General features: G+C 31.8%; 1 protein-coding gene across 4 annotated transcripts; it reads right to left on the minus strand.

Annotated features, from left to right (window-relative positions):
• Nucleotides 1–264: 264 nt before the first annotated feature.
• LOC120336801 (septin-7-like) lies at nt 265–18995 on the minus strand. 4 transcript variants are annotated; one of them, XM_039404568.2, is made up of 13 exons: nt 18849–18995; nt 18095–18201; nt 17068–17168; nt 14626–14760; nt 12394–12511; nt 11849–11941; nt 10657–10753; nt 10122–10173; nt 9508–9624; nt 5703–5838; nt 4395–4537; nt 3269–3312; nt 265–1931 (listed from the first exon to the last, which is right to left on the minus strand). In XM_039404568.2, exons 1-12 carry the CDS (start codon nt 18856–18858, stop codon nt 3288–3290), a joined length of 1134 nt encoding a protein of 377 aa, XP_039260502.2. In that variant the 5' UTR covers nt 18859–18995; the 3' UTR covers nt 265–1931; nt 3269–3287. The 4 variants fall into 4 exon arrangements, with proteins under 4 accessions (XP_039260502.2, XP_039260503.2, XP_039260501.2 ...); XM_039404569.2 differs by having other exon boundaries at nt 265–2969; XM_039404567.2 differs by lacking the exon at nt 3269–3312 and having other exon boundaries at nt 18849–18994.
• Between the last annotated feature and the right edge of the window lie 6821 nt (nt 18996–25816).

Below are 25816 nucleotides of genomic sequence, written 5' to 3' on the forward strand. Positions count from 1 at the left end.
TACTTTAATCCCCAAAAGGTGTGCGAGTGGGTGAATTGAACTACCTCCAAATGTTTAGAGTTGTGTGAAAACGCGACAAACCGATAAGAAAGTTTAGGCATTTCTCCAATTTGAAAAAAAAACAGAGCCTATCCGAAATCAGCCAACCTCCAACAAGCAGGCAATCGGCAGTAATTTAGTTTCCTCAATTTGTCTCAAAAGTCAGATTATAATCCACAAACTGGCGTCTTTCATTTAAGCCCACACCTCTCCAACTCAACAAAATTATAGAAATTTTAGTCTTTTTATTGATGTTTTTGTTATGTAAATGCTGCCGTATACAACGAATATAAGATAAATGCAAACAAAAATCAATCGGTTCAAGACGACATGCCATTAGGAATCAAAATTATTCACTTAACATATTGATTGCGGTATAGCTGTCCTTATGGAGGACGTCGGTGGCAAGAAAATAAAGTGATGCTATAAGGCCAGACAGAGATTAATAAATTATGATTTGTAAGATTTCTGGAAATGGTCTACATTTTTCCTACAATTAATAACATCGAACAAGTACAATGTTTTGGAATGTCTAATTTTCTCAAATTCTTCATTTTAAATTAAACTTTGCACTTCTTGTTAGAAACCCATGAAGACAATATCAACAAAATTTTACCCCCAAAAGGAATATCTTTACGCGTTTATTAATTAGTATATTGTGATTAAATGACAAACAATCCGTAAATATGGATGAAAAAAAAAATATCATCGGCATGCTATGGTATTGAGAAAAAAATTAATTAATGGCAGTTCTAATCTCAATAAGCCTTAAACCTTCGCTTGCGTTATGATAAGCATGCACTTCATAAATAATGCTGTATGTACAAAAAAGATAATATCTTTGCTCAGGTTAAATATCTTACACCAACACTGAGCAAGTAAGGTTATTCGGCTATTCATCCAGTAACATATAACACAGAACCCATTAGAAATGTATAATTTATAGTCAGATATGGTTACAAGGCAATATTTGTAACACATTAGCCTCAATATGAAATTACGAATTTATTTCAAGGTAGCCCAGTTAGAATAGGTTACTAATAAGTACACTGATCCCAATAATGGTTTAAAGATTTAAGGCTGGACAAACAGTTCAAATTTGACCGACATCTGTCACTGTCACAAAATTCTGACTATAAAGTACATAATCCCAATATGCAAATGCAATATGGCACAAAACGACGTTTCCTTAAACACAAAAATGTAAACATAAAACAAACAAACTAAACAACAAACAAGTAATGAATCAATATAGACCAGAACAATTGAAGTTCAGTGCTAAATGCGAAAATATTGGTTAATTCGAAGTGTACAAATATACAAAACATAAAATCTCAATTTAGTCTTTTTTTGTCTTCAGAGCTGAATTACAAAATTATCATTGTAGACTCGATTGCTTGATATTCTAAAAACTGCCCCAAATGAAATTATACTCAATATTAAGTGTGGCCAACTAGTTTCGAGCTCAGAAATATCATAACCAAATGTTTATACCAGAAAGAATGTCTCTTGGTTAAAGACCAAAAACTGCATTCTATTTATCCAAAGAAATCAGGACTTTACATCCAATGTCAGTGACTAGATTTTGACTGGTCATCGGAAAATTATGCAATGAATAGCATGATAAAAAGATTACTCCAATAAAATATGAGACATAAAAGAATATACCATAAACGATTACAGGAACAAAATATAACATATAATTATAACCAACTGCAAAATAATCGATAATGTGGTGCCTGATAAATTCACAATTTTGACTGCTATGTGTGAATAGCTCAAATGCTGACAAAATTTGCACAACCCTGAATGCTGTTTCTCCGATAGAAAACCGTATTTTGTTAATTTGATCCAGTGTTTACCATTTCTTCTTTCTTGTTAACGATCTGTAGCTGTTTACGTACATAATATAAAGACAAAATATCAAATAGTATTCATGAGGTATGAAAATATCTGGAAGACCAATATAACCTCAGAAAATAATGTGGTTGCAGCTCGCAGGGAGGTGTAACAAGTGGGTTGGCAAGTTCACACCACCCCCCTTTTTCATTGTTTTTGCAGAATATTTTTTTTAACAGGAATAATGAATATTGAAATAATATTTGACAAGGTATTATTTTTGTGAACAAAATCAAATTGTATTTGTGGACATTATATGTTTTTAATATAACAGCCCTATCAAGACTATAAACCAGCATGTATATTATAGCTCACTTATGGGTTATACCTTGGTAAGCGAATTAATGTTGGAACATTGAAAAATCCCAAACCAAAAGTCACCAGTTTATCAGTTTATAAGTTAGTACGCATTGCATTAACTGCTAATTATCAGGCATTAAAGAGTAACTGAATTAAATCTGGCTGCATTTTAATTAACCAATATATAATAGGTTTTGGAATATGATTGTTAGTATAAGAGTGACAGGAGTAAAAAAATAATCTTATGTTTTGGATTTCGAACAAACTCTGGTGATCGATCGACTTAATCCAACTTTGAGCGAAACACAGTAATGGCGCTTACTTTGCTTCTCTAATGCAAAAACGACTTATTAAAAAGCAAACACCATGCCAGCCATACAGTTAGCAACAAGAGTGTGTTGATCAGAAACAAAAAACCGAACAAAAAAAAACTAGTTTTATCAACAAAGACGTGCAGCTCTGCACAATAAAGTTGCATTCGTGCATTAACACAAATCTTATTATAGGCATATTGCCTAATGTCAGAAACATAACGTAAAAATGACAAACGATGGCCGTTGGAGTAGTCTTGGAGTGATCATTCAGCGTCCAAGGTGGTGGTAATACTTGTGGGCAAGAAGGTGAGGAGCCACTGCGATTGTTTTTGAATGAAGTGTGGCATTGTCAAGGAGTCGACCATTCATGTTTCTTTTTAGAAGAGGGTTTTGGCCTTCTTTTTCTTGTCCGTATTTCTGTTTGTCAGTAGTAGAATCAATCAGTGCATAATAATGGTGGTGCAATAAGGAGTAGTTTTCGATGTGCCAAACAAAGCATGGAGAACACACAGACGAATACCGAGAAAGTAAATAAAACAAAAAACAGAATTATATTGAGCTAGGGTGTCTAAATGTTAAAAAGAGGATCCAAATCGGCCAGGGTACAGAAACGAAAAGCACCAGATCAAAGTGGAAACATGCATAACTCCAAATTACAATAAGAATGTTTGTAATTTGCGTCACAGCACTACAAAGGCCATAAGTGGTTTTCTTACCCATGCACTTTGACAACACTTATTTCTTGAATAAACCATGTTTTCTGGAAAGTTGTCATAAAAGTTATGGGAATATAACAATAAATAGAACTTTTAATAACAGAAGCATTAGCTTTTATAATGCATTTTTCAAAGATAAATTGAGTATAGCACTATTCTGTTAAGTTTTTCTGTAATACTGACTGTTTATTACAAGCCTTCTTCCATAATTGGTTCATTAAATATTATGATTGAGTTCTCGATATGCAAATCAAATTTGGACATAGGTAATATTATTCTGTGATTAGCAAAGCATGCATTCATTATATAGTTAGCCACCAACATTGCAATCATGAATCAGATATTAGGTAAGTAATCAGGAGTAAATTATCTCACAATTTAATATTCTTATAACATATTTATAAAGCAAGGAATCAGTTACATCAGTAAACAATCGGTCAACTGAAAATAAAATCCAATTTCCAGTGATCATATATTCTTCATTTTCAGCATGCTTAATACACTGATTTATTTTTGATTCCCTTGGAATACAAAAAGCAAATACACTAATCAGTCATCATTGCAAACAGGGCAAAATATAAAAATCAATGTACATGATAATCATTTATCATTATAGACATAATTTAAAATTGTTAGAAATTTAAATAAACATTGTTATGTGGGCTAAAAAGAGCTCACCATCACATTGATAGTTAAGGATTAATCATTTTAATTCTATGGCATACATTATTTAACGTAATCTACATGAATTTTGATAGGCATTATGGTTACATAGGCATTATTTTTTTGAAACTAATCTTGAGAATTTGAGATAATCACTGAATGGTTTAATAAAAATCATTTAAAAGATTAGTCCAGGCATCAAAGCATAATAAAATATTTTCTGGTCATCTGATTTGTATAAATCGTACCATAAACTTAAGAGTTGTGTTTTGAATTTGCTGGAATCAAGACCGCATCAATAACTCGAATGATTCATATCGAAAATATATTTAATAATTCAAAAGATTCAACTTAAAACTATAAACTTTATATACCAGATTTTTATATTTTGCCCCGAAAACAAGATAATCGTAGATAATTAATAATAAAACTACGAAAATCTGAAAATAAAAGATGATCATACTTGTCTGGTTTCCTATCTTCCAGGAGAGCTGCTTGATGAGCTTCGAAATCTGCTTTTTCTTTCTCGTATTCTCGCTGACGTTCATCAAGATCATGATATTCAGATTCCAACTTCTTTTTCATAGTTTCATGTCGTCGTCCGAGCTGTAGTCGAAATTATATTTTATTTCAAGTTCGATACTATTCAAAATATTTTCCTGAGAAAATGTAAATCACCTATTTTAATACGTATGTCCATTTTAAATTTAACTTCAGAATTATTTCGCCAAATACATAATATTAATTTGTAGTGAGTATATGATATATTAAACATCTGGAACAATTAATTAACAAACTGTGATATATAACACATTTGAAATGATTTTAATCATTTGTGTAAATACCATAATATAACAAATCAACAAAAAATGGAAATATTCGAGTGGTGAAAAATTCAAATGAAGTGATACAACAACAATACAGGGAGATGGACTTATCAAGAAAATTTTGATTTTGCAAAAAATCTATCTACAGAAAAAATAATCATTAATAATTTAAAAGATAATTTCATAATTAATCTCCATATCAATGACTCAGAATGAAAGGGTTTCTAATGAAATTTGCTAAATCTGAGTAGCGCAAATATGCAGTTGCAAATTCCATAAATGAACTCTTATTTATTTATAACCAGTGTTGGTAGAATTCCCTAAGCCCTGAGTCGAAGAAATTGTAGTCCAAGACATCATCGAGCTTAGAGTCAACCCATGATTTAAGTCTCGGTGGCAGATAGTTGAGTATAAATTAAGTCATTTTATCAAGCAGACTCAAGGTTGACTCAAGTCGAGTTTGACTCGAGCTTCTCCCTCTCCAACACTTTTATTTATAGTGTTTATAACTAACACAAAAACCAGAACGTGCAAATCACTAGATTCCAACATTGCAATGCGAGAATTCTTTAAATCAAATATAAATGCTCTAAATCAGTTCTCAAATAAGGTAGACAATTTTTTGAGCGGGCATGAAGCCTATTAAGAATAAAAATATTTGTTAGAATTGATCTTGCCCGCCTCATTTTGGATATTTAAGTCCCATCCACGTATTTTCAAAGTGTTTTTTGAATAAAACATACTTTCGCCTATTTGTAGCTTATTGTTAGCTAGTTATTTTAGAGGTGGGGCGCGAGACTTGACAAATTCTAAAAAGGGGATGTGGCTTAATAAAAAGTTTGAAAATCACTGCTCTGAATTTAGGATCTTTCATTAAGAAAATAAAAATCTGTTACAAACAAAATACCGGTAGTCATTTTTTGGCATTCATCATTATCACTTACATCTGCTTCCGAATCTTTCAGTTTCTGTTTCTTCTCTTGTACTTTCATTTTGAAGACATCTTCCATCTCTTTCTCCATTTTCTTCATTTTTAAGACATGCTCTGTTTTTTCTTCTTCCATCTGTTGTAGCGGACTCCTAAAAGTAAGAGTTTGATGAAACTGCGTTCTACAGTGCATCGACAATTGCTTCTAAGGTTATGTGTGATAAAATTAGATTTACGAAAGTAGGATGCAAGAGAATTTTGAATCTGCAAGTTAGAAACTCGATTCATGACAAGTTTGAAAACTTTCTACCCGAGACTATTTCCACCCCCCCTCCCAAAATAAAAAACAAGAACAAATAATATAAAAACAGTCTATATATAGAGGGCTATAACTTGAAGAAGGCAAACTTGAAAAATCAGTTTTGAGAAAATAAGACACCCTTTTTTATTTTTAAACTCCTATAACCTCCTACTGAAATAAATAGGTGAATATTGCTCCAAACTATGATTAGATACCAGCTTAATTAAACAGCACCTATTTCGGTGCTTCCAAAGTACTCGTACCAAGATGGCGCACAACCTGAACATTAGTATGTGCATCAGGTTGGGATTGTTCAGGTTGTGCGTCATCTTGGTACAAATATTTATGGAGCGCCCATTTCTGCGTAATATTTTAAAACATTATATTGTTGAGATTTCAACATTCGGCCATTCTTCAACCTTCGATATGTAAAATGAACAATTTAGTTATGTGTATCCACCTCTTTATTACTTGCATCTCTATTAAACCAAATTTGAGCAATATTTTTTAATAATGTTGATAAAAAAAACATGTTTTATTTGTCCAATTATTTTCAAACCATTAGAAGACATAACTAGTAAATTGTATTTTCTGCTTGATACTAGGATGTAACATGCATATAAATGTAAGTTTTAAACTTAAGGAGTTAACAACAAAATTTGAATCACTTCGTTTTACTTTCAACTGAGCGCATGGTTCAATACTGTTGTCGCAATAACAACAGGATTAAGCCTTACTGATGTTTAGGGTTGCCACTTCTGGATACATTTTTTTTCGAATCGAATCTCGAATCAAAACTTTTCGAATCGAATCTTTCCGAATCTGATTCCATTAAGCTTTTTTTTTTTATTACATGCGTATGTTTGGCCAAACTCACAAAAAAGCTCAAATCTAGAAGAAAAAAATTTGAAAATGGAATAGGCTATATAGCAAGGGTGATGAGGGTTTTTCAGTGAATAAGCCACACTTATTTTCATCATGATAAAAAAGATGTAGGTCATAGATATCACTAATAAATGCATTGATGAAAAACTTGCTGTTGCAACTTATCTGCGAGTCTTACAATACTGAGTTATTGTGTTATACTTGTATCAGGGCTGAGGCAATTTGATGGAATTTATATGAGAAAATAAGCAGGGAACAGTTGTACTGTTATGTCGTAAACACAGTAACAGCACTGCTTTCCCTTGTCCCACACCAGTATATGTGACCGTGGTATTTCCCTTCTTGTTATATTGAATTAGGGACGGCCTTATTACCGATTCTTTATCTTCAAAATCTTAGTACAATATTTTATATTTATGCTAGCAGCATAGAGTAATACGACAAAAACATTCTAATTGCATCTGAATTACTATAAATGGGAAATGCTTACAAGAATATGATTGAAGACGATAAAATTAACCACGATTAAATTAAATTAATTTCGATAAAAACAATCGTTCATCCGACTACGATTGCGAACAAAAATTTCCATAAATATTAGAGACAGTATTATTTGTGGCAAACAGCGTTATTGGCTAACTCGGGCTTCATTATTAATGTGGACTACGTTTAATTTCGTAATTCAGAAAGTCCAAATGTGCATAATGGACGCCGCGCTGACGAGCGATAATTGGTTGACGCTTTATCTCGATCAAACATGGTCGCTGGGGCTAAAGTAAGACGACATTCGCACCGTATGCTCGGTCTGGTATGAAATCTGCCACGTGTTGATGTAAAACAGTGCACAAGTTGCCATTCCTCAAGTATTATTTACTCCCACCTGTCCGTTATGACATTTGCTCGAAATAATCCGAAATGTTTTATCCGCTTGTATCGCGCTAACAAAATTAAAAGTAAATACTATTTTTTTTTGGTAACAGCTGAAAAAAGACGTGTATGTACTATTACATTATGTCCCCCTGATTTCGTTTACCGCCACTCGAGTGGAAGCCTGACAAACGCAAACAAAATAAAAATATATTTTAGGATGAGATACATGATTGTAAATTAACATTGCCGGCCGATGAACTCATTCAGCAATAGTTCTCTTCAAATGTACGCGAAATATTGCTCTCAGAACAAAGTTTAAATTAAATTTCAATCAAAATTAAACATTATCTAGACGTCGGTAGCCGATTCTTTATCCAATCATGCCAGGGCGTACAATAACTTAGTGGCAGCGCAGGTGTGCTGTTGAAAATTTTCATCAAAATTGTCACGAATTTTCAGGTATACGATCCATTTGAATTCGCGCATAATGGGAACTTCGGCTATTTAGTGGAAAACTGAACTCGCAGTTTGCTGGTAATTACGCCACACATCATCTCGAGTGATGCGTAAAAGAGTGTGTTGTGTCGAACTTGAAACAAATGACGGCAGACAAGTAAAAAAGTCAATCACGAAAAATTCATTTTCATTTATTTACGTCCCGTAATTTGTTGCTATTTGGAGTGCCGCATAAACGCATTCGGCAGTTTAAACGCCACCGAAAACAACGATTAACAAATATTCAGTGTTTTTCTTTCGGTCCGGTAATTTGGTGGTATTTGGAGTGCTGCATAAACGCATTCGGTAGTTTTAACACCGCCGAAAACAACGATTAACACACGTTCAATGTTTTTTTTTCGGTCCCGTAATTTGGCGTTATTTGGAGCGCCGCATAAACACACTCTGGCAGATTTAAAGCCGCCGAAAACGACGATTTAACAAACGTTCAATGTTTTTTTTTCGCTAAATCGCTCTCTTTTTCCGAATCGCGTAAATCTGATTCGAATCGATTCGGAAAAGATGCGATTCGAATCGATCCGATTCGTAGATCCGAAAGTGGCATCCCTACTGATGTTACAGAATTCTTCATGCAACAATCAAACCCTCAACTATAGAAGCTTAAACAGGAAGCAATTGATTTGATTGTAACGCGTTTGACGCTGAATCAGTTTCACACAATGTACAAATTCAGTAGGCAGTAAGTGAAATCCTATAACACCGAAATAGGATTTTAAAGTGATTCAAGAGTGTTGATGCATCATCAAACATAAATTTGTTTGTGTTAGTGTGCAGCAAGACTCTTGAATCACTTAGTATGGTTATCTTCACTATTGCTTGCATCATATGCATACGGATCCATTGGCACAAAAGCATAGAACGGTAAGTAGTTGGTCCAGCAAAACCCTAATCAATAGCACTTATTTTCTAATCTCCAAACTCGCAAAGTTTGATACATAGCCTATACTATTATCAACAGTGTCATTAACTTATATCAAAACAGACTGTTCGGCATCACAACAACACAAGGTTAAATTATTGATTTAATCATTTTGTATAATCCATAGTCAAATTTTTTTTTGTTTCTACCAGTAAAATAAAAAACGATGGCAAACAAAATTATGAGAAAAAATTTTGACGGGAAGGGTAGCCGCAAAGTACTCAAAGCATATGACTAGGTAGCGACGCCCAAGGTTCTAATATCTGAATCATCAGGAAATTAATTTATTTTGAATAACAAACAGAAAATATATTTTAGTGTTTCACATACTTCGTTGGTGGTTTTGGTCCTCCAGTCGATGTACTCGTCACCATGGAAAGTTTTTTGCTTCTATAATTCTCATAATGTACATTATTTGTGACATCTTTCAGATCTTGCATGTGGGTGCTTAAAAGACATAGAACATAAATTAGAAAAGGGGTTTTTATAAAAAAAATTCATCCTTTGGGGTTTATTTACGGTAAATATGATATGCTAATTCTTTGTGTTTATGTGTTTAATCACAACATAAAAAAAATGCACTGGTCGACCTCATGTTAAATTACCACTGGAAAAAGATGTAATAGATACTTTATTTAATGTCTGTGTAAAACGTAGCGAAAAAAAAGAAGAAAATTTTATGTTCAAAATACCTTTTGAAGCAAATTGTCACATATGTGAAAATAAAAGACATGTAGAAATAGTACTCCAATTTATTTAGTCAACTCCACAACTTAGAATCCATTCTGATTATCAATCAAAATAAAATACTGTCAATAGGACTAATAGCTAGGAAAGCAATATTACCATTATAATAATTAGTAATTTAAAAGTGGTCACAAAAAGGATAAAATTTACACATAATTGTATTTTCAACAGTTTCTAGTTTTATTCATATTACTCACCGAATTAACATATCACGTAGAACTGTGAAGTCGCAGTGATCAATGTTTTCAACTAAAAGCAGAATAAATGAATATGATTGTAATTCAGTATATGCAAATAAGATCACAGAAATTGTTTTATTGATATGTGCTAATAAGTCATTAGGAATAATAATTATATATAAATGATATCGTCATTTAAAATAGGAATGCTTTTCATTCTTCCGCCTTGCATAAACAAAGCAGATATATAAATTTCATCATAACTCGGAAAGAAAAGTAAAGATCAAGAGTACCAATGTCAAGTTTTTAATACTATGCATATCAATATTTGACTAAAATTACATCAATACACCCTATACGCTGGAATACCCAAAACAAGGATGACAAAAATTATTTTAACACTAAAAACTACATAAAGCAAAAAGTCTTACCAATTGCAAATTTCTAAAAAGTTTGATACAAATCTTTTTTTTTAACTAAACAGGGCATATTTTAATCTGCTCTTTGGAGTAAACAATCTAATATAGATTTCACATTACATTTGTCAACAAACCTTCTGCAACGCCCCATGGATATTGTCTACCACGAACTCTTCGTCCATTAATTTCCAAAACTGTATTGCTGCCGACGACTGCAAATGGTACACGTTCCTAAAAAATAAGAGATAATATTTTGATCTATATAATAAATAAAAAACGCCAGACTTGAATAAGTGATGTTGCATTTCTTATTGTGGAAAATGAATTATATACCAGTATTATATATAAAACATTTTCATTGGGGGATGTATCGAATAGAAAGTTTAGATTTGTTATTTAGAAATGACCGCTACTGAAAAGTTAGTTTATCTGTTACATTATATAAATATGTTTAAACCAGTGGTTCTCAAATTTTTAGGCATTATTTAAAAAACATGTTGAAAATATGTGGATAAAATGTAAATTTCCAAAATAAGGCAGGCAGGATCAAATCTAACAAATATTTTTAATTTTAATAAGCTTCACGCCACCTCAAAAAATTGTTTACGCTCCCCGTGTGGGGCATGCCCCACCATTTAAGAACGACAGGTTTGAAATTTCAGATTAAAGTACCATAATCTTATATTTGATGGCATTTGAAAAGGTGACTTATTTGTTAAAATTGACCCCTTTTCAGCAAAGTCACGATTAGTGATAGATACCGAGGTCTTGCAGCACAAGTTTCACCTTACCAAGGTCAGACTTCCTCATGAAACATTAACTTGAATACAGGATTAGTCATGCAAAATCATAATTTGTGGTAAATTCACACAATTCTTGACTTTGCAAAACTATGGAGTATTTAGAAAAATAATTATTTTGCAAAAATATCCAATTATGGTAATTTATATATATTTTTTTCAGTAATATGATAATTTGAATACGTCACTGAAATTAAAATAAGAATAAAAATTTTTGAAAAATAGGTCATTTAAAAATATATTCAAGTAGAAGCCAAATGACAACATAGCACTTAAAAAGCAAAAGCAATTTCCGTTATATATATTTCAATGTCACAGCCAGAAATACCGTCCAATTTTCCAAATGCACCCAATTACATATTATGTTACGGTATGGAGCAGAACGATATTTCACGCAATACAAATGTCCTGAGAGTTCGAACTCGCTAATCAATAAAGACAGGAAATAGCATATGCGGAAGTCAAACGTTTGCTTTTTTAGGCGGTTGCCACCACCACCACAAAATAGTATTACACCGACGCTTACTTTTAATTTTCTGTTTAATCTGTTTTCTTCTTCATCTTCGCACTCCGGAAATTCGTACAATTTGATTTTGTGTTCTTGAATTTCTTTGAGAATCTGTAAAACAATAAGCGAGAGTGTTAATCCGTGGAAGGAAAGAAATGCAGCGTACAGTTGTTGCAATATTATTACATCATGAATGAAAGTATCAACATCACATGATTTCTAATGTCATTTTCTAGAAATAGCTGCAAATCTTATTAAGCAATGAATTACTACTGCATTCTAAGTGAGATAGGCCAAGAAAATTTAATAAATGAAATTTATGAATTTAAAAATTCTGTGTTAATAACACTCATATTGTCCATCTTAAATCTGCCAAGTATCATGTTGTAAATTTATTGCATCATGTAGCCCTAGTCTTGACTTGTTTTTGCAGTGGAATTTCAGAAAAAATGTGAATGAATTCAAGCTTTGAATAAAAAATAATGCTTCAATATTTGAACTTGGTGGGCAAGCAGAGTTCACCTCTCTTATTAGTATAATAAATACATTTAACAAAGGCACACCTGTTTTTTAAATCTTTTGCATTCTTCTGGCGTCATTGTATCTGCCTTGGCAATTAATGGAAGTATATTGACTTTGTCGTGCAATCTTTTCATAAATTCAATGTCGAGTGGCTTCAATCTAGAAATACAAAGAAGTGAAAATGCAAAAATTTCATAAAAATATTAAATGTTTGAATCATTACGACGATTTTTGCAGTACCATTCGTTTTTTTGAAAAAAATTCTTTCCAGTATCAGGAATGCCACAGCCCACAGTTTAATCATGTTTCCGTTATGAAAGCTAATGTTATCAATTTTATATAAAGAGGAATATGCCAAGTAGCGAAGTATTATGAAATATATACAACTGAAGATTCTGACAATCTTCGATTACTTGGCAATTTTTATCAAGATTAACAAAGGGAGTGAACATGTGATGCACCCAAAAATATTGTATATCTGAAACAGCCTGACAACAAAAATATTGTCTTTGTAAAAACAGTCAAATACACTGAAATATAAAGTATATATTATAGCCAAATCAATTTGAACTAGTTATATTCAATATTTTAAATTCTTTATTTTAGTAATAATTTAAAATATTTTCATTTTAAAAATTGTCATTTTGAGCAATTGAAGTGTCACAGTTATGACCTAAAAAGTTTCAAATTTTTGATAGTTTCAGCAAATGGAAAATCAATTAATTCACTGTTTATCTGCAACTTTGCTACATTTATATTCATGGAATCTAATATGTATTCTTTGTTAAACGTGACCCAATTTAGAAAATATTCGATATTCCACATTCGAAAATATTATTTTGAATGTATTTTAAATAGTCGATTATTCAGTTTTGGACATCCCTGAATATAGCATATGCGATTTCTAGAATTTGAAAGAACATTTTATTGTGGTAAAATTAAAAAATAGTGTTTTTTTCTCCCATAACATGGTACAGAAACATGAGTTAAATTATATTCAAAGTGTAATAGCTTTAAGTGATTGATCATCCACACAGTTCAAAATTTTACATATAGAACAGTTTTTCAAGTTAAATCAAGCATGTGCCATTGATAATTATATATTACCAGATAGGAAAGATAATATATACATAAGTTGCAGGATTGTCAGAAACTAGACAGTGATAAATTCTCATAACCTAATTGTATTAAAGGCGGTGGACTAAAAATATGTGAAATATGCCACAGTCAGTGATGAAGTGTGTGTGCGGTAAGTCTGCATTCGAAACCATACCGCGCAATTATACAGTAGGCTCATTATGCATAAGATACACTTCGTTTGAAAAGGCTTATCCGACAATTGGATAAAACTACGCTAACACAAGCTGTTATTTCATGAGAGACCATTATATGGCATAAAACGAAGACACTAAAATGGTAGTCAATATTTAGCATATCATTTTAAATTTCACAAATCAATTTATTCATAAGTGATAGCCAAATTTGAACAAATTTTTATCCAAATACTTTATGAAATTATATTTTTGAAGATGAAATATATTTCCAAAGGAGTTATATTGAACAGAAAATTTAGCACAAATTATAATATATCTACCAATATCTATATGAACACAATGCTACAATAAAAAGAAATAAAAACGGACTTGGCTTTATCGTTTTCCATTTATCACTGTTATCAGAAATTGAATAGGCCTATATTCAATTAGATTATCTGTTTATGTGATTATCTATGCTCAAAATGATTTCTAAAATTCACTATATCGAATATGAGTAATTTCTAATGTATTTTAATATGCGATACATTTTGGACATCCCTGTTCCTGATCAAAAGGGAGGCAATAAAAGTTCAATGTTCAGTTTTAAAAATCAGGTCGAGCACTTGGAGTTATGAAAATGTAGTACATCTCAGGGTATTCAATTGGTATAAAACATAATGAATTAGGAAAGCTTCAAACTGAACATTGCTGTTGTTCTATTTTTAATTACTGTTGAAGACGTTTGAGCCAATAACTCAACTCGAGTCACTATTCATCGAAGACTCGAATTCACTCGAGTCAATTAAATAGAGTAACTCGCATTTGTCATCAACTAACCACAATTGAGACTTGACTCTTATACTTATACCAATCACTGTTTTCTAAACTAGCATAATGTACTTAGAAAAATTATTCTGAAATGAAAACCAAATTTTCACTAATTTAAATTTTAAGACAGCCTTCCAGTACAAATCTTAAATAATTCAAAATAACTCTTTGTAGGAAAATAGAACCTACCCATGCCCTGATGGTGCAATGAAATACAGACAACAGTGCACACGATTATCCGCAACCCTGGTTCTGTCAACTCTTGATTCTGCATTGAGGTAATCTTCAAATTTGGTCTCTATGTGCCCGATGAGAGGTTGCCAACTAAAAACAAATATAATAGAATCAAATCATCTTGTTGTACACAACTCATTATCACAATATGCAAGACAGCACAAGCAAAACTTTATAGTAGGTATTGGTGAGCTCCCCTCAAAAAAATATTCTAATCAGAACAAAACTTTTGAGAAAAATGTCCTAGATTACTTAAATTTTTCATATGCAAACAGAATTCAAGTGTTATCACATATTTTTTTTTCATTTTCATAGAATTAAGAAATTTATGGATTCTGTTTTTTTAGTTACCCTGTATATTCTATATTATACTAACATTATGTCAAAAAAAAACTTTATTTTTGTGGAAGTATATTAAAATAATGTTTCTTTAGGAAGAGTAAAGAACAAAATAGAACATTTTATTCAAGTGCAATTTGCTATATTCAACATCCATATACCTAAGTTTCCAAATCCACAAAAAAATAAATTTTGCTTGATCAACTTTTCCACAATTTCAGTTTCAAAGACATATACTAACTTGGCATTGATATATAAGTAAAATTTACTTCAAGAAGGTTTACTTTCATTAATCATAATACTATGAAGATGATGACACGATCATGGTATTCAGTGTCAGGAAATTACCACTATGTTTTGAAATCACTACTGAAATTGCCTCATTGAATTGAGTCATTGGCATGCCTATATCAATAATTCATGAATTTCTTATCAACATTTTGAGACATCGACTTTTGTGTGAACCTATCCAATTCAATAACTCGTCTCTGATGATATAGTAGCAAAACTGAAGCTTAGGTTTTTTTATTTCAAATAATTTTGTAATTGCTTGATTTTTGTTATCTATGAATTTGTTAAATGATTGAAAGAATTTTTACCAAGAATCAAGTATGGTGAAAGTCTATAGCAAAACGACTGTTTGAAAAATGTGTTTTTGTTATTAGTTTTTCAATTTGATTTATAGTTTTTTTTTATATGACGCCTTTTGCTTCAAACATGGCCCTGTACTAAAACATCCACTAATACATAACAAATTCGTGGACTTATGATTCACCACAATTTTCAAGTCTATTTTAGAATCCCATATTATCCAAGCAAAACCATGGATATCTACATTGCTAGACTAATTATAGCAACTAAACATTATACACATTTGTGTTTCGGTAAAATTTGACAGCCATCAATTGGCATACGAAAAATAGTTTTATTAATTAGCTATTAAATTATAATAGAGTACCGGTAATCACTTTTTCTCATCTCAATATCTATATGAATATGCCTCAAGAGCCCATGTCAGCACTGACTTAAACATGATTAAATATATTCATGTGAACATTTAATAATAAATAGGCTATAAATTAATGAAACTATTTTTATTTAGAAATACAATATTTAACTTTATAGATGATAGTATTAGTATGAAATGTATTCAATTGTTTGCTTATTAAAAATTTTAATTTCTTATTAATAAAGGTTCATTATTGATAAATTTCTGTCTTAGTTACGTAGGCCCTATAGTAAAAAAAAAAACAAAAAAAACAACCCCATGTAGCAACAATTTTGCCGCAGAGGTTGTGCTATAGGTATAAGAGAGCAATTTCGGTTAATTTTTATGGGCGTGGATCACATTAGCGGCATATTACTGGGCCGTAGAATGTAACATGACACCTTTAAACGATTATGTAGCAAATTTAGTAGAGGCGATCAACTGTGTAATGCAAGCATCGGCATTCCGTACGTACAAATATTTTATACTTTACTATATTTTCGTGGGATAAGGTTAGCAACCTGTTTTTCATGTAGGTGCAGGTAATTCAGAAACATTACTATCCTAGAATACATAAACCAATTTCAGAATACTGAATCCAAATTTTTTAAAGCAAGCTAAATGCTGTGGCTGTTATTTAAACCTAAACTGGTGTAATAACAAAACTCGATACTTAGACCCGTATTAATGAAATAAAATTCTTCCAAACATTAGAAGTTTTATGATATTCTTAGTATTTTACCCAAATTTTCAATAAAAGACACCATGCAAAAAATGCAAAAACAAAACACTCCAGCAGGCCTCTTAATTAATAAAAACGCAGTGGCTAATTGGAAGTTAGAGCTCAACCAATTATCGCAGCATTCCGTACTCGGAGATATCAATGAAATCCTATCCTAAGGAAATTGCAATTCATCAAACTTTTAAGACAAGCTGTTTATTTTCTGTCACATTTCATTTATGACAGAAGCATGAGTAATATCCTACTTTTAATCGTGTCATTTGTCAACATTATAACAAGACTAACATTTTCAAAGTGAGTGAGTAAGCCTTATTAAAGTAATACTTACCAATCACTATTGTCAACGGCATCTCCGAAACCTGGCGTATCAACTACCGTCAAATTCAATGTCACTCCATTTTCTTTTATAAGTACTCTCGTTGTTTCAACCTAGGTAAAAATCAAAGATACATTTGAATTTGTCAATCTCACATCTTTCACGAATATTACATTTCATATATTTATGTCTTACATCTGTTATTAGATTTTGTTGAAGGATTGCAAGCTTAGAGACATTTTTCATAACTTTGCTACAATTTTACAAAAAAGGGTGAGACCAGCCACAATGTTTATTTTGATAACAAAAATCTAGACCGTACTTTATTCATTCAACAGGTTATCTGCATTAGAAGCTAACCCTGTTTATTGATGGATATTGTAAAAGCAGATTATATATGGTACTTAACCAATGCATATTATAATATAAAGTATGACTTCATGAAATAAAAAGTAAACTGAATACCGTAAACAGTTCTATTATTATCTAAGTATCATTATTATCAAAAACTACATTGACTGTCTGAATAAAAATAAACAGTGAGTGCTTAATAAAAGGAAATTATAGCTAATATTTGAAAAGTCACGTAATGCTTGTATCTTCATAGATTGTACAGTATTGTGGGTATTGTGGCATTAAAAAGGCATACTACATTAATCTTGATAACAAATGATTTTTGATCGATAGACTAATTTTCAATGAGAGTGGTGGCACAAATATATTTACGCAGCTGACAAAAATTTAATCAAATCCTTATCTATCAAGAACTGTACTAAAACAAGTACTATAAATGGAAAATGTATTTGTAATAACTCTTGACGAATTCATAAACTTCGCTAAAGACTGGCTTTCGTCAAATAAAATGTTACAAAATTAAAATTCTTTATGTGTATGTATAGTGAGGCTATATAGTTGTTCAAAAACATTTTAATCATAAGATTTGAATCACCAATTCAAAACTAGTCCAACCAAAATCAAAATACTTTGATTTAACTGATGGAAACTAAACTAGGGCATGTGATTTTGGAGTCAAACCTACCTTGACTGTTTTCTTGATTCGCATAGAAGGACCTGGATATTCTGATGAATATAAATCCGTCAAAAATAATGAATTTATCAAAGTTGATTTTCCTTGTCCACTCTCACCTGTGTACAAAAAAACGTATTATTGAACAAACGTCAACATGAAATTCTGATTCACATTAAATATTGAGAAATACTGATTAATAGGAATTTAACTATAATGCAATAACAAATTGATAATAAAAATTTTTGTTCATTTCAGAAGGGTAATTACTAATTAATTAGACTTTGGAATGTGCATGTTAAAGATGTAGGCTACAGACATTTAGGAGATTATTAAGTATAAATTTCATATGCTCAATCTGAGAGGTTCAAAATAAACAATTATCCTACATTATTTTAAGTTGAAACTTTACACTCCAAAAATGATATAATGAACTTTCAATTTAAAAAAAAAAGCAAAATCAAATAGCTTAAATTTCAATGTATTTGTCTTCTTTGCAATGCCTAATATAACTAAGACTTACGGCATCCCATATCATATTACAAAGTAAATTTATACAGAGTATTTGACAATTTGAAGGACAATAGCTAAAGAGAATTTTATAATAAGCCGGGCGAATAAAAACAACAAACCGTGTGGCATTTGCAGCGGTATGAAAGATATGTTACGGCTCAAGTAGTATGAGATATTTTTGTCTATATTGCCGATCTTTATAAATATTTATTTTGTGGTGTACGAAAAAAATATAATAATCAGAGTTCCTTACCTACTACCATTAAGGTGAATTCAAATCCCTGCTTCACCGATTTCCTATACAGTTGGTTGGGCAGGTTCGCGAAACCCACATAGCTGTCCAATGTTTTGGGCTGTTGCTGTCATAACACAGGTGATAAAACAATAAATAAATTGTACCACTAAAATAAGATTAGAAAATCAACGTAGCAGCAATTGGCAGATTATGTCATTTTGAGATTTCCTACAATAATGATTTATAGATGTAAACAAAAGAACAGGAATTTTAACATAATAAAGAACCTCTTGACCACAATTAGCTTCTGTGAACAAACCTCATAAACAAACAGATTAAAATTGGACGAAACATACTTTTAAAGATGTTAAAATCCAACTTAAACCAATGCCGAATTATAACTCATGACATTAATAAATAATACTACTTACAGCTGTCCAGTATAAAATTCATTCATATTGTGAAGATTCATATGTAAAAGAAAAAGAATAAATATGTTAATCACATTCACATAGTTCAAATAATTATTTCAAACATTGCTGTAAATCCCAGGGCCAGGACACTATTTTATATTTTTGTTATATAATTTGTAATGCTGGATCGAATTGTATAGCATTGTGATAAAAAATCTTATCCAAAATGCAAAAAGAGCATCATATTTAACAAAAGTACTTTGAAATTTTAATCAGTGCAGCTATTTCAAAAACAGCATTCAAATAAATTTGGATTCTGGGATATATAGGCAACTGCACCCTAATATCATAAAGGAAACATATGGTAAAAATATAGTAACACGAACGAACAAGTGATTCCGTTGATGTAACACGTAGTTGTAAAAGTATATTAAAGGATTAAGTCTAAACAAGTACACAGCAGCATTGCGTAAAGCTGTGATAATATAACTACACTTTTTGTTCACAATGTTATCACTGTAAATAATGACTGGACTGATCGAAGAGGGATAATGTAGCACATTGCTACAGGGAATATAATAACGGTCGCTCTTCTGGGAGCAAAAAGAATGCCACGCATATTTATGATGCGGAAAAAATGCATCAAATTACATAGATCTGTTTGAAAGATAATAAGACCGACGCTCTCTTTTATATCTATCAGATAATAACAAAAATAACTTTCGTGGCTAACTTGCCTTGGGGTAGTACCAGCAATAATCTACATGCAGGATACTAACAATAATACAAGATTATTATAAAGATATTGCTTTTAGATAGGAATAGTACCATATCATAGAATTTGACACATTTTGACCGCAATTTCAATGGAATTTAAACAAATATTTAAACGGATATTAGGTATCTCAAATCTATAACTATTCAAAACGTTTTTTTTTCGCGACATGTGAGATAATATTAGACGAAGGCATTGTGAAATTAAATAATCAACATACATGTCTAATTTTTAAAATTATCCTATCACAATAAAATGAAGATTTTTTCCAATTTTATATAAAAATACAAAATTATTCAAATCAGATAAACCCAGAAAAAAATATCTTACCCATATCAGCTTGGTTTAGTAACACCATCTGCAGTTGCGTCAACAAATATTTAAAATATTCAGCATTGAAGCAAACAATGCCGTTTAAAGATTATATATTATTAATATATAGCTTATATACATGAAATAACTATTAATCTAAATACGAAAATGGGAATATTTTGCATGTTATTAGATGAGTTTAAACTGTATGGAACCTTAATAATAGCCTACTATGTATTAAATAAATTTTGACAGCGTTAATTTCTGAGTGAAAATTCTCACTGCTGTAATAATTGTAGGGGGAAAATATTGGATAAATTTTTATATCAATATTAACTGATGAATAGGTAAAAATAATTTACAAGTAAAGCTTCATAAGTCTTAGTGTCTTATGTACATTCATCTGATTGAGTGTGTGCGCAGAAAAACTTTGCAATGAGAAAAACCTTTTTCACTGATATCTGAAAACTTAAAAGTGCATAATAAATACGGTAACCTTAAAAATTGATAATTCATTTTTCAATTAACCGCTATCTTTTCATGTCTATTTGATAATTGAATTGAAGAGATTCTATAAATTTTAAACTAATTTTAACAACATAGTTGAGGCATAGTAAAGATGAGGAATATTACAAAATTCTAGACATACTTTTCACCTACTCGAGAAACATTAAATAGTTTTACTTGTATTAACTAAAGCACTAGACACGATTACAATTTCTGCTGCAGGCAAACTACCACACCAACTAATTACTACATTAAAATTTTTGAAACAATTTTGTGCAAACCGCACGAGTGGTGTACAACTCACGATATATCTTAATTTGGCTGTTCTTACTATTAATCTATGAGCCACCAACAACCTAACACGTTGACTGACTTTTCAGAACTAAATTACATTTTGTAATGTAGGTGAATACTATACCAATGGAGCCTAATAATAAATCACTTCACAAGTTAGTGTGAATAATTAAGAATAAATCTGAAGCTCACAATGGCATTGGAAAAGGCATACACACTTAGCACTATGATCATAATGTATTGGAAAGCACACAAGCAAGTAAAACCACAGACCTCATGGGGGCGAAACAGTTTACAATATAAAAAGCTTTACTAACAGTGACATCTGGTCTTCAGCCAGTAGCTAAGAAAGATAAGGAGTCACATTAACAAGCATGCTAAAATTTGACATTGAATCACAGTCGGTTAAATATGGACAAAGGGTAAAACAAGCATTGTAGATATATACAGCACTGGTCCATAGTAGTTCATAAATAACCCGATATTAATTTAATAAAATCTTCGAAAAATTCGATTATAGGTGTCTATTTATATGCCATAGGTAATCAAAGATGATCTATTAATAATACATTGCTTTTGATTATCAAGAATATCAACTGATGTTTGCTGAACAAACAGACAATGAATTTGTCCCTAAATATGACATTTTGTTCTTCAAAGCAACCTAACTTATTAATGCAAATAATATACGTGTACATAAAAATTGCCAACACTATCATTAATTTCATTCAAAGGAACGTCAAAACATTAATTCCATGTATCATAATTGAGTTTAAATTAAATAAAACAAAGGTTATAGTGTCGCAAGTCAAATTAAATTTAAATCGTTGAGTGAGAAATCACAATTGTACCGAATTTAAGAACTGAAGGCCTAAATTTGGAGTCATCAGTAGAGGGATCAATGCATCCAGGAAATGAAATAGAAGTTTCTAAACTTGTCAGTTTCACAGGCTCTTTTGTACGACATGCTTCAAAAAGAAAAGAATTATTTTAATGAGTAATCGGATGACTTTATACCAAAAAAATAAACTTGGTTATTTAATAAATTCCTACACTAAAATTCTGATTCACATTACAAAACATTCGGGGCTCTCACTTGTGTACTGATGGTAATTAATTTTACAAAATGACATAAAATGTAAAAATCGAAAATGAAGCAAACATGAATTTTTCAAAAAATTTATTCGTGATTTATAAATTTGGAATAATTTCCTGCTATTACAGCCCAAATAGCATCATTGCTGAGTGTTAATGTTTCATTGATAAAGTGAAATTGTTCTACCTAAATCAACATGTTATTGCCTCAACACAATTAACACAGGCCAAATTCCAAAATTATATTGAATAACATTTTCATTCTGATCTTGTCTACTTACGAATAAAAGACCTACTTGGCGAAATAACACATCCAAACGATATCAATAACAAAGACAGTAACCTTTTAGCTGAAGATGCAATGTGATGAAAAGCATACAACAGTCAATGCAATCAACAGCCAGTCAATCAACTGCTCGATACCCAAACCTCATATAATTATTCTGAAATTGTGACATTTTATAACTCTGATCTATGATAATCTGGAATTTATAATGAGTACATCAGGTAAGCAACCAACAACCAAGTTTAGGGAAATGAATTTTGTAAATTTTGTGATAATTTTAATTTCGCTATCGCATACATATATGTCCATAAGTTGGCGTGTGGGGATTCGTCATAATTGTACCTAAGTTGTGTATTTCCAGTTAACCTTGCAAGAATATTATAATAGAATATGCTTTATATATATAAATCAAAGTATTATAACAGATATTTCAGCCACTGAATACATTGAACAGTTGAATTATTTATAGCTAGCACCTAGCGATGTATTCTGGAATTTTGTTCTTTCGTATACAGATTTAATAAATTAAAAAATGTACAGAAATATTACATTGTATCTTCCTATGCAACTAAATGTAATATTAAATGCAAAAATAAGGTAACACACATGCTCAAAATATATAGTCAATGGCTAACACATCTTGCACATTTGAAGGTTGCAAATTATGAGAAGCACGGTCTTGTTGGTGTCATAGTCAGGATAAAACCATATGTTTCACTATTTATATAATACACTATCTAGACATGGAAAGTCTAAAAGTGGCTGATGGATGAAGCCATACCAAATACTCGTCAATTTAGTCTAACAGAATATGAACTTACAACATGTAAATTATCTAGATTTCCTGTACAAGTACAGTGCGGCACACTTTTCAATGTTTACATGTGGTCGCACTCCCTTGTTAAGTTTCTATTTTACAACTTCTGGAAATGTGACTCTATTTCAGTCTGCAGATCTAGTTGTATGATGAAAAATTTGAGGTTAAGATTGTATCTTGCATGTATAAACTTTTGAACTTTGGAGGAAAATAATACTATCACATTTGTATTCGATTTATAAAATAATCTTTTTCCATGACATAAAAAATCCAGGTCTGGTATAGTTTAGTACCCCATGCACTTCTAGTTGGCCTGGCTCAATAAGTTTTGCATATGTCATTCCTAACCCCCAACTGACTATGTCACCAAAAGATTATGCCACTACGACGCCTCAGTGGCGTAATAAATACCGGTACCTCCAAAGTGTACAGATGGTCGTCCAAAACGCGCAAACAATCACCCAAAATCAAGCAAGCTATTTCTCTCGTTTTCTCGTCACAATGATCCCGATAGGAGAGAGACCGCTGGCGTTATTGTGTTCGGCATCGTCGACGCAGATGCCATTTCGAACGATGGTAGCTATACTTGGAAAGCTCTATGATGTGATTGTGACGCCGAAGTGACTAATTTTTGAATGACATAGTCAGGTGGGGGTTAGGAATAACATAAACAAAATTTGTTATGCTACGCCCAACGGAAGTACTTGTGGTATTAAAATCTACTAAACCCAAAAATCCTTGTAATACTGTAATATTACCATAGTTCAAAAGTGTGGTACAATTCAAAAAATACGTAAAATTTTTAATTGAGACTTGCTATTAAATGCGATCAATTTATATTATCAAACGAAGGCAATTTTCTACTGTTGACGTACAATGTACTACACTCCTCACACCATTCTACAAATCATGAAACAGAATAGTAATTATATTCAAATAATACCACAAAATAACATGTTATATTATGCTATACAGCTATAGTTGTGTCAAAACTTGTGAGTGTAAAAAAGAGTAACAAATGAAGACACATGGCAACATGGGGTCTACCTGTCTACTGATCAGTCAGTCAGTACCACTACGACCAGGCCTCAAAAAATGAAGAAACTATCAATACATGACAAGAAACACTGAACAAGGCTCAGGCTCAGCCAGGACACATTCAGGTGTTGCAGGCAGATGCTTGTATGTGAATTAACTGCAATACCAATCACTGAAGTAAAAACTTCATACAAAAAACAGACATGGGAGTACAGGAGTAAACAAAACTATGAAGTCTCTCTAATCTAACTGTAATGTCTGAATGTATATAGGCTAGAAATAGCATTTATAGATTTATTGTGTTACAGTGTTATATGAATCTGCATAATATTCCTCATAGCCTACATACTGACAGAAGCTCTAACTCAGTAATTCGCTGAATTCTGTAATAGCCCCGCTGACCTAATGCAGTAATGTTTATTAGGCCAGTAAGCTAAATCTTCATCTTTGACTGTTTGAGCTTGATATCCCGATATTTGACAGTCTGCTTGCCGCTGCCTAAATTTTCACTCCACTTTGACAATCATTCTACGGCACATAACAATGACAGAATGAACAGCATTAAAATAGACCAAACGTTATAGCAAATAAATATGAATTAGTGGATGATTTACGACGGTAAATCATCTTCGGTGTATACATCGCGCATATTCCGTCGTCAGTGGCAAGATAGAATAGATTATACATCTGTCTGTCTCTTGAGTAAAGTTACATATGATTCCTGAGAAGAAGCACAAGTTGAAGCCAATAAGATCTTGAAGCTCACATTAACAATTAGCCCACAGCCAATTCAAACTGGGCGGAGAATTTAACAAAATTCAAAGCGACATACCGCAGATGAAAACATGCCGATTACGTCACCACAAAAAACTACACATAGTTCGCTAGCGCACGACGTGGAGGAAACCAACGGCAACGCCCTCAGATGACGTCATACTTGAAAGTAATGTGCTGTTGTCGCATCCAAGTTCTGCCGCCTAGCCAAGGAGGCAGTTTACATTTACTTGTGTTGTACCGACTATCCTTACTTTATTGTTTTACCTCACCGCACTAAATCCGACTAGCGAAAATAGCTTATACATCTGGTATGAATACATTACCAACTATCCCCATACCAGACCTGGACTGGTTTGCAGGCGAAATGGTTCGATTCCTCATACGATTTAGCAGTATTTGCGGCTTTTCTCTCCCGTGATCAGTATGTGAAAATCCTCACTTGAAATCAGGTTTCAATAACTGACGCACTGATAAAGGTGATAGCCTAGCATCGTTTTTAGCTCCCCCCAAAAAAATTCACTTTGGAAGCATCTGTAGTATCCCTCTTCTTCCCGCCACTGCGTTTAGGTTAATCAACCATCATGGTGCAGTGTCTCTGTGGGAAATTAAGAGAACTTAGATATGTGTCTACAACCTTTCAACTCCTTTTACTACATAAATCAACATTTAAAA

The sequence above is a fragment of the Styela clava genome, chromosome 2, assembly GCF_964204865.1.
Source record: "Styela clava chromosome 2, kaStyClav1.hap1.2, whole genome shotgun sequence".
NCBI lineage: Eukaryota > Metazoa > Chordata > Ascidiacea > Stolidobranchia > Styelidae > Styela > Styela clava.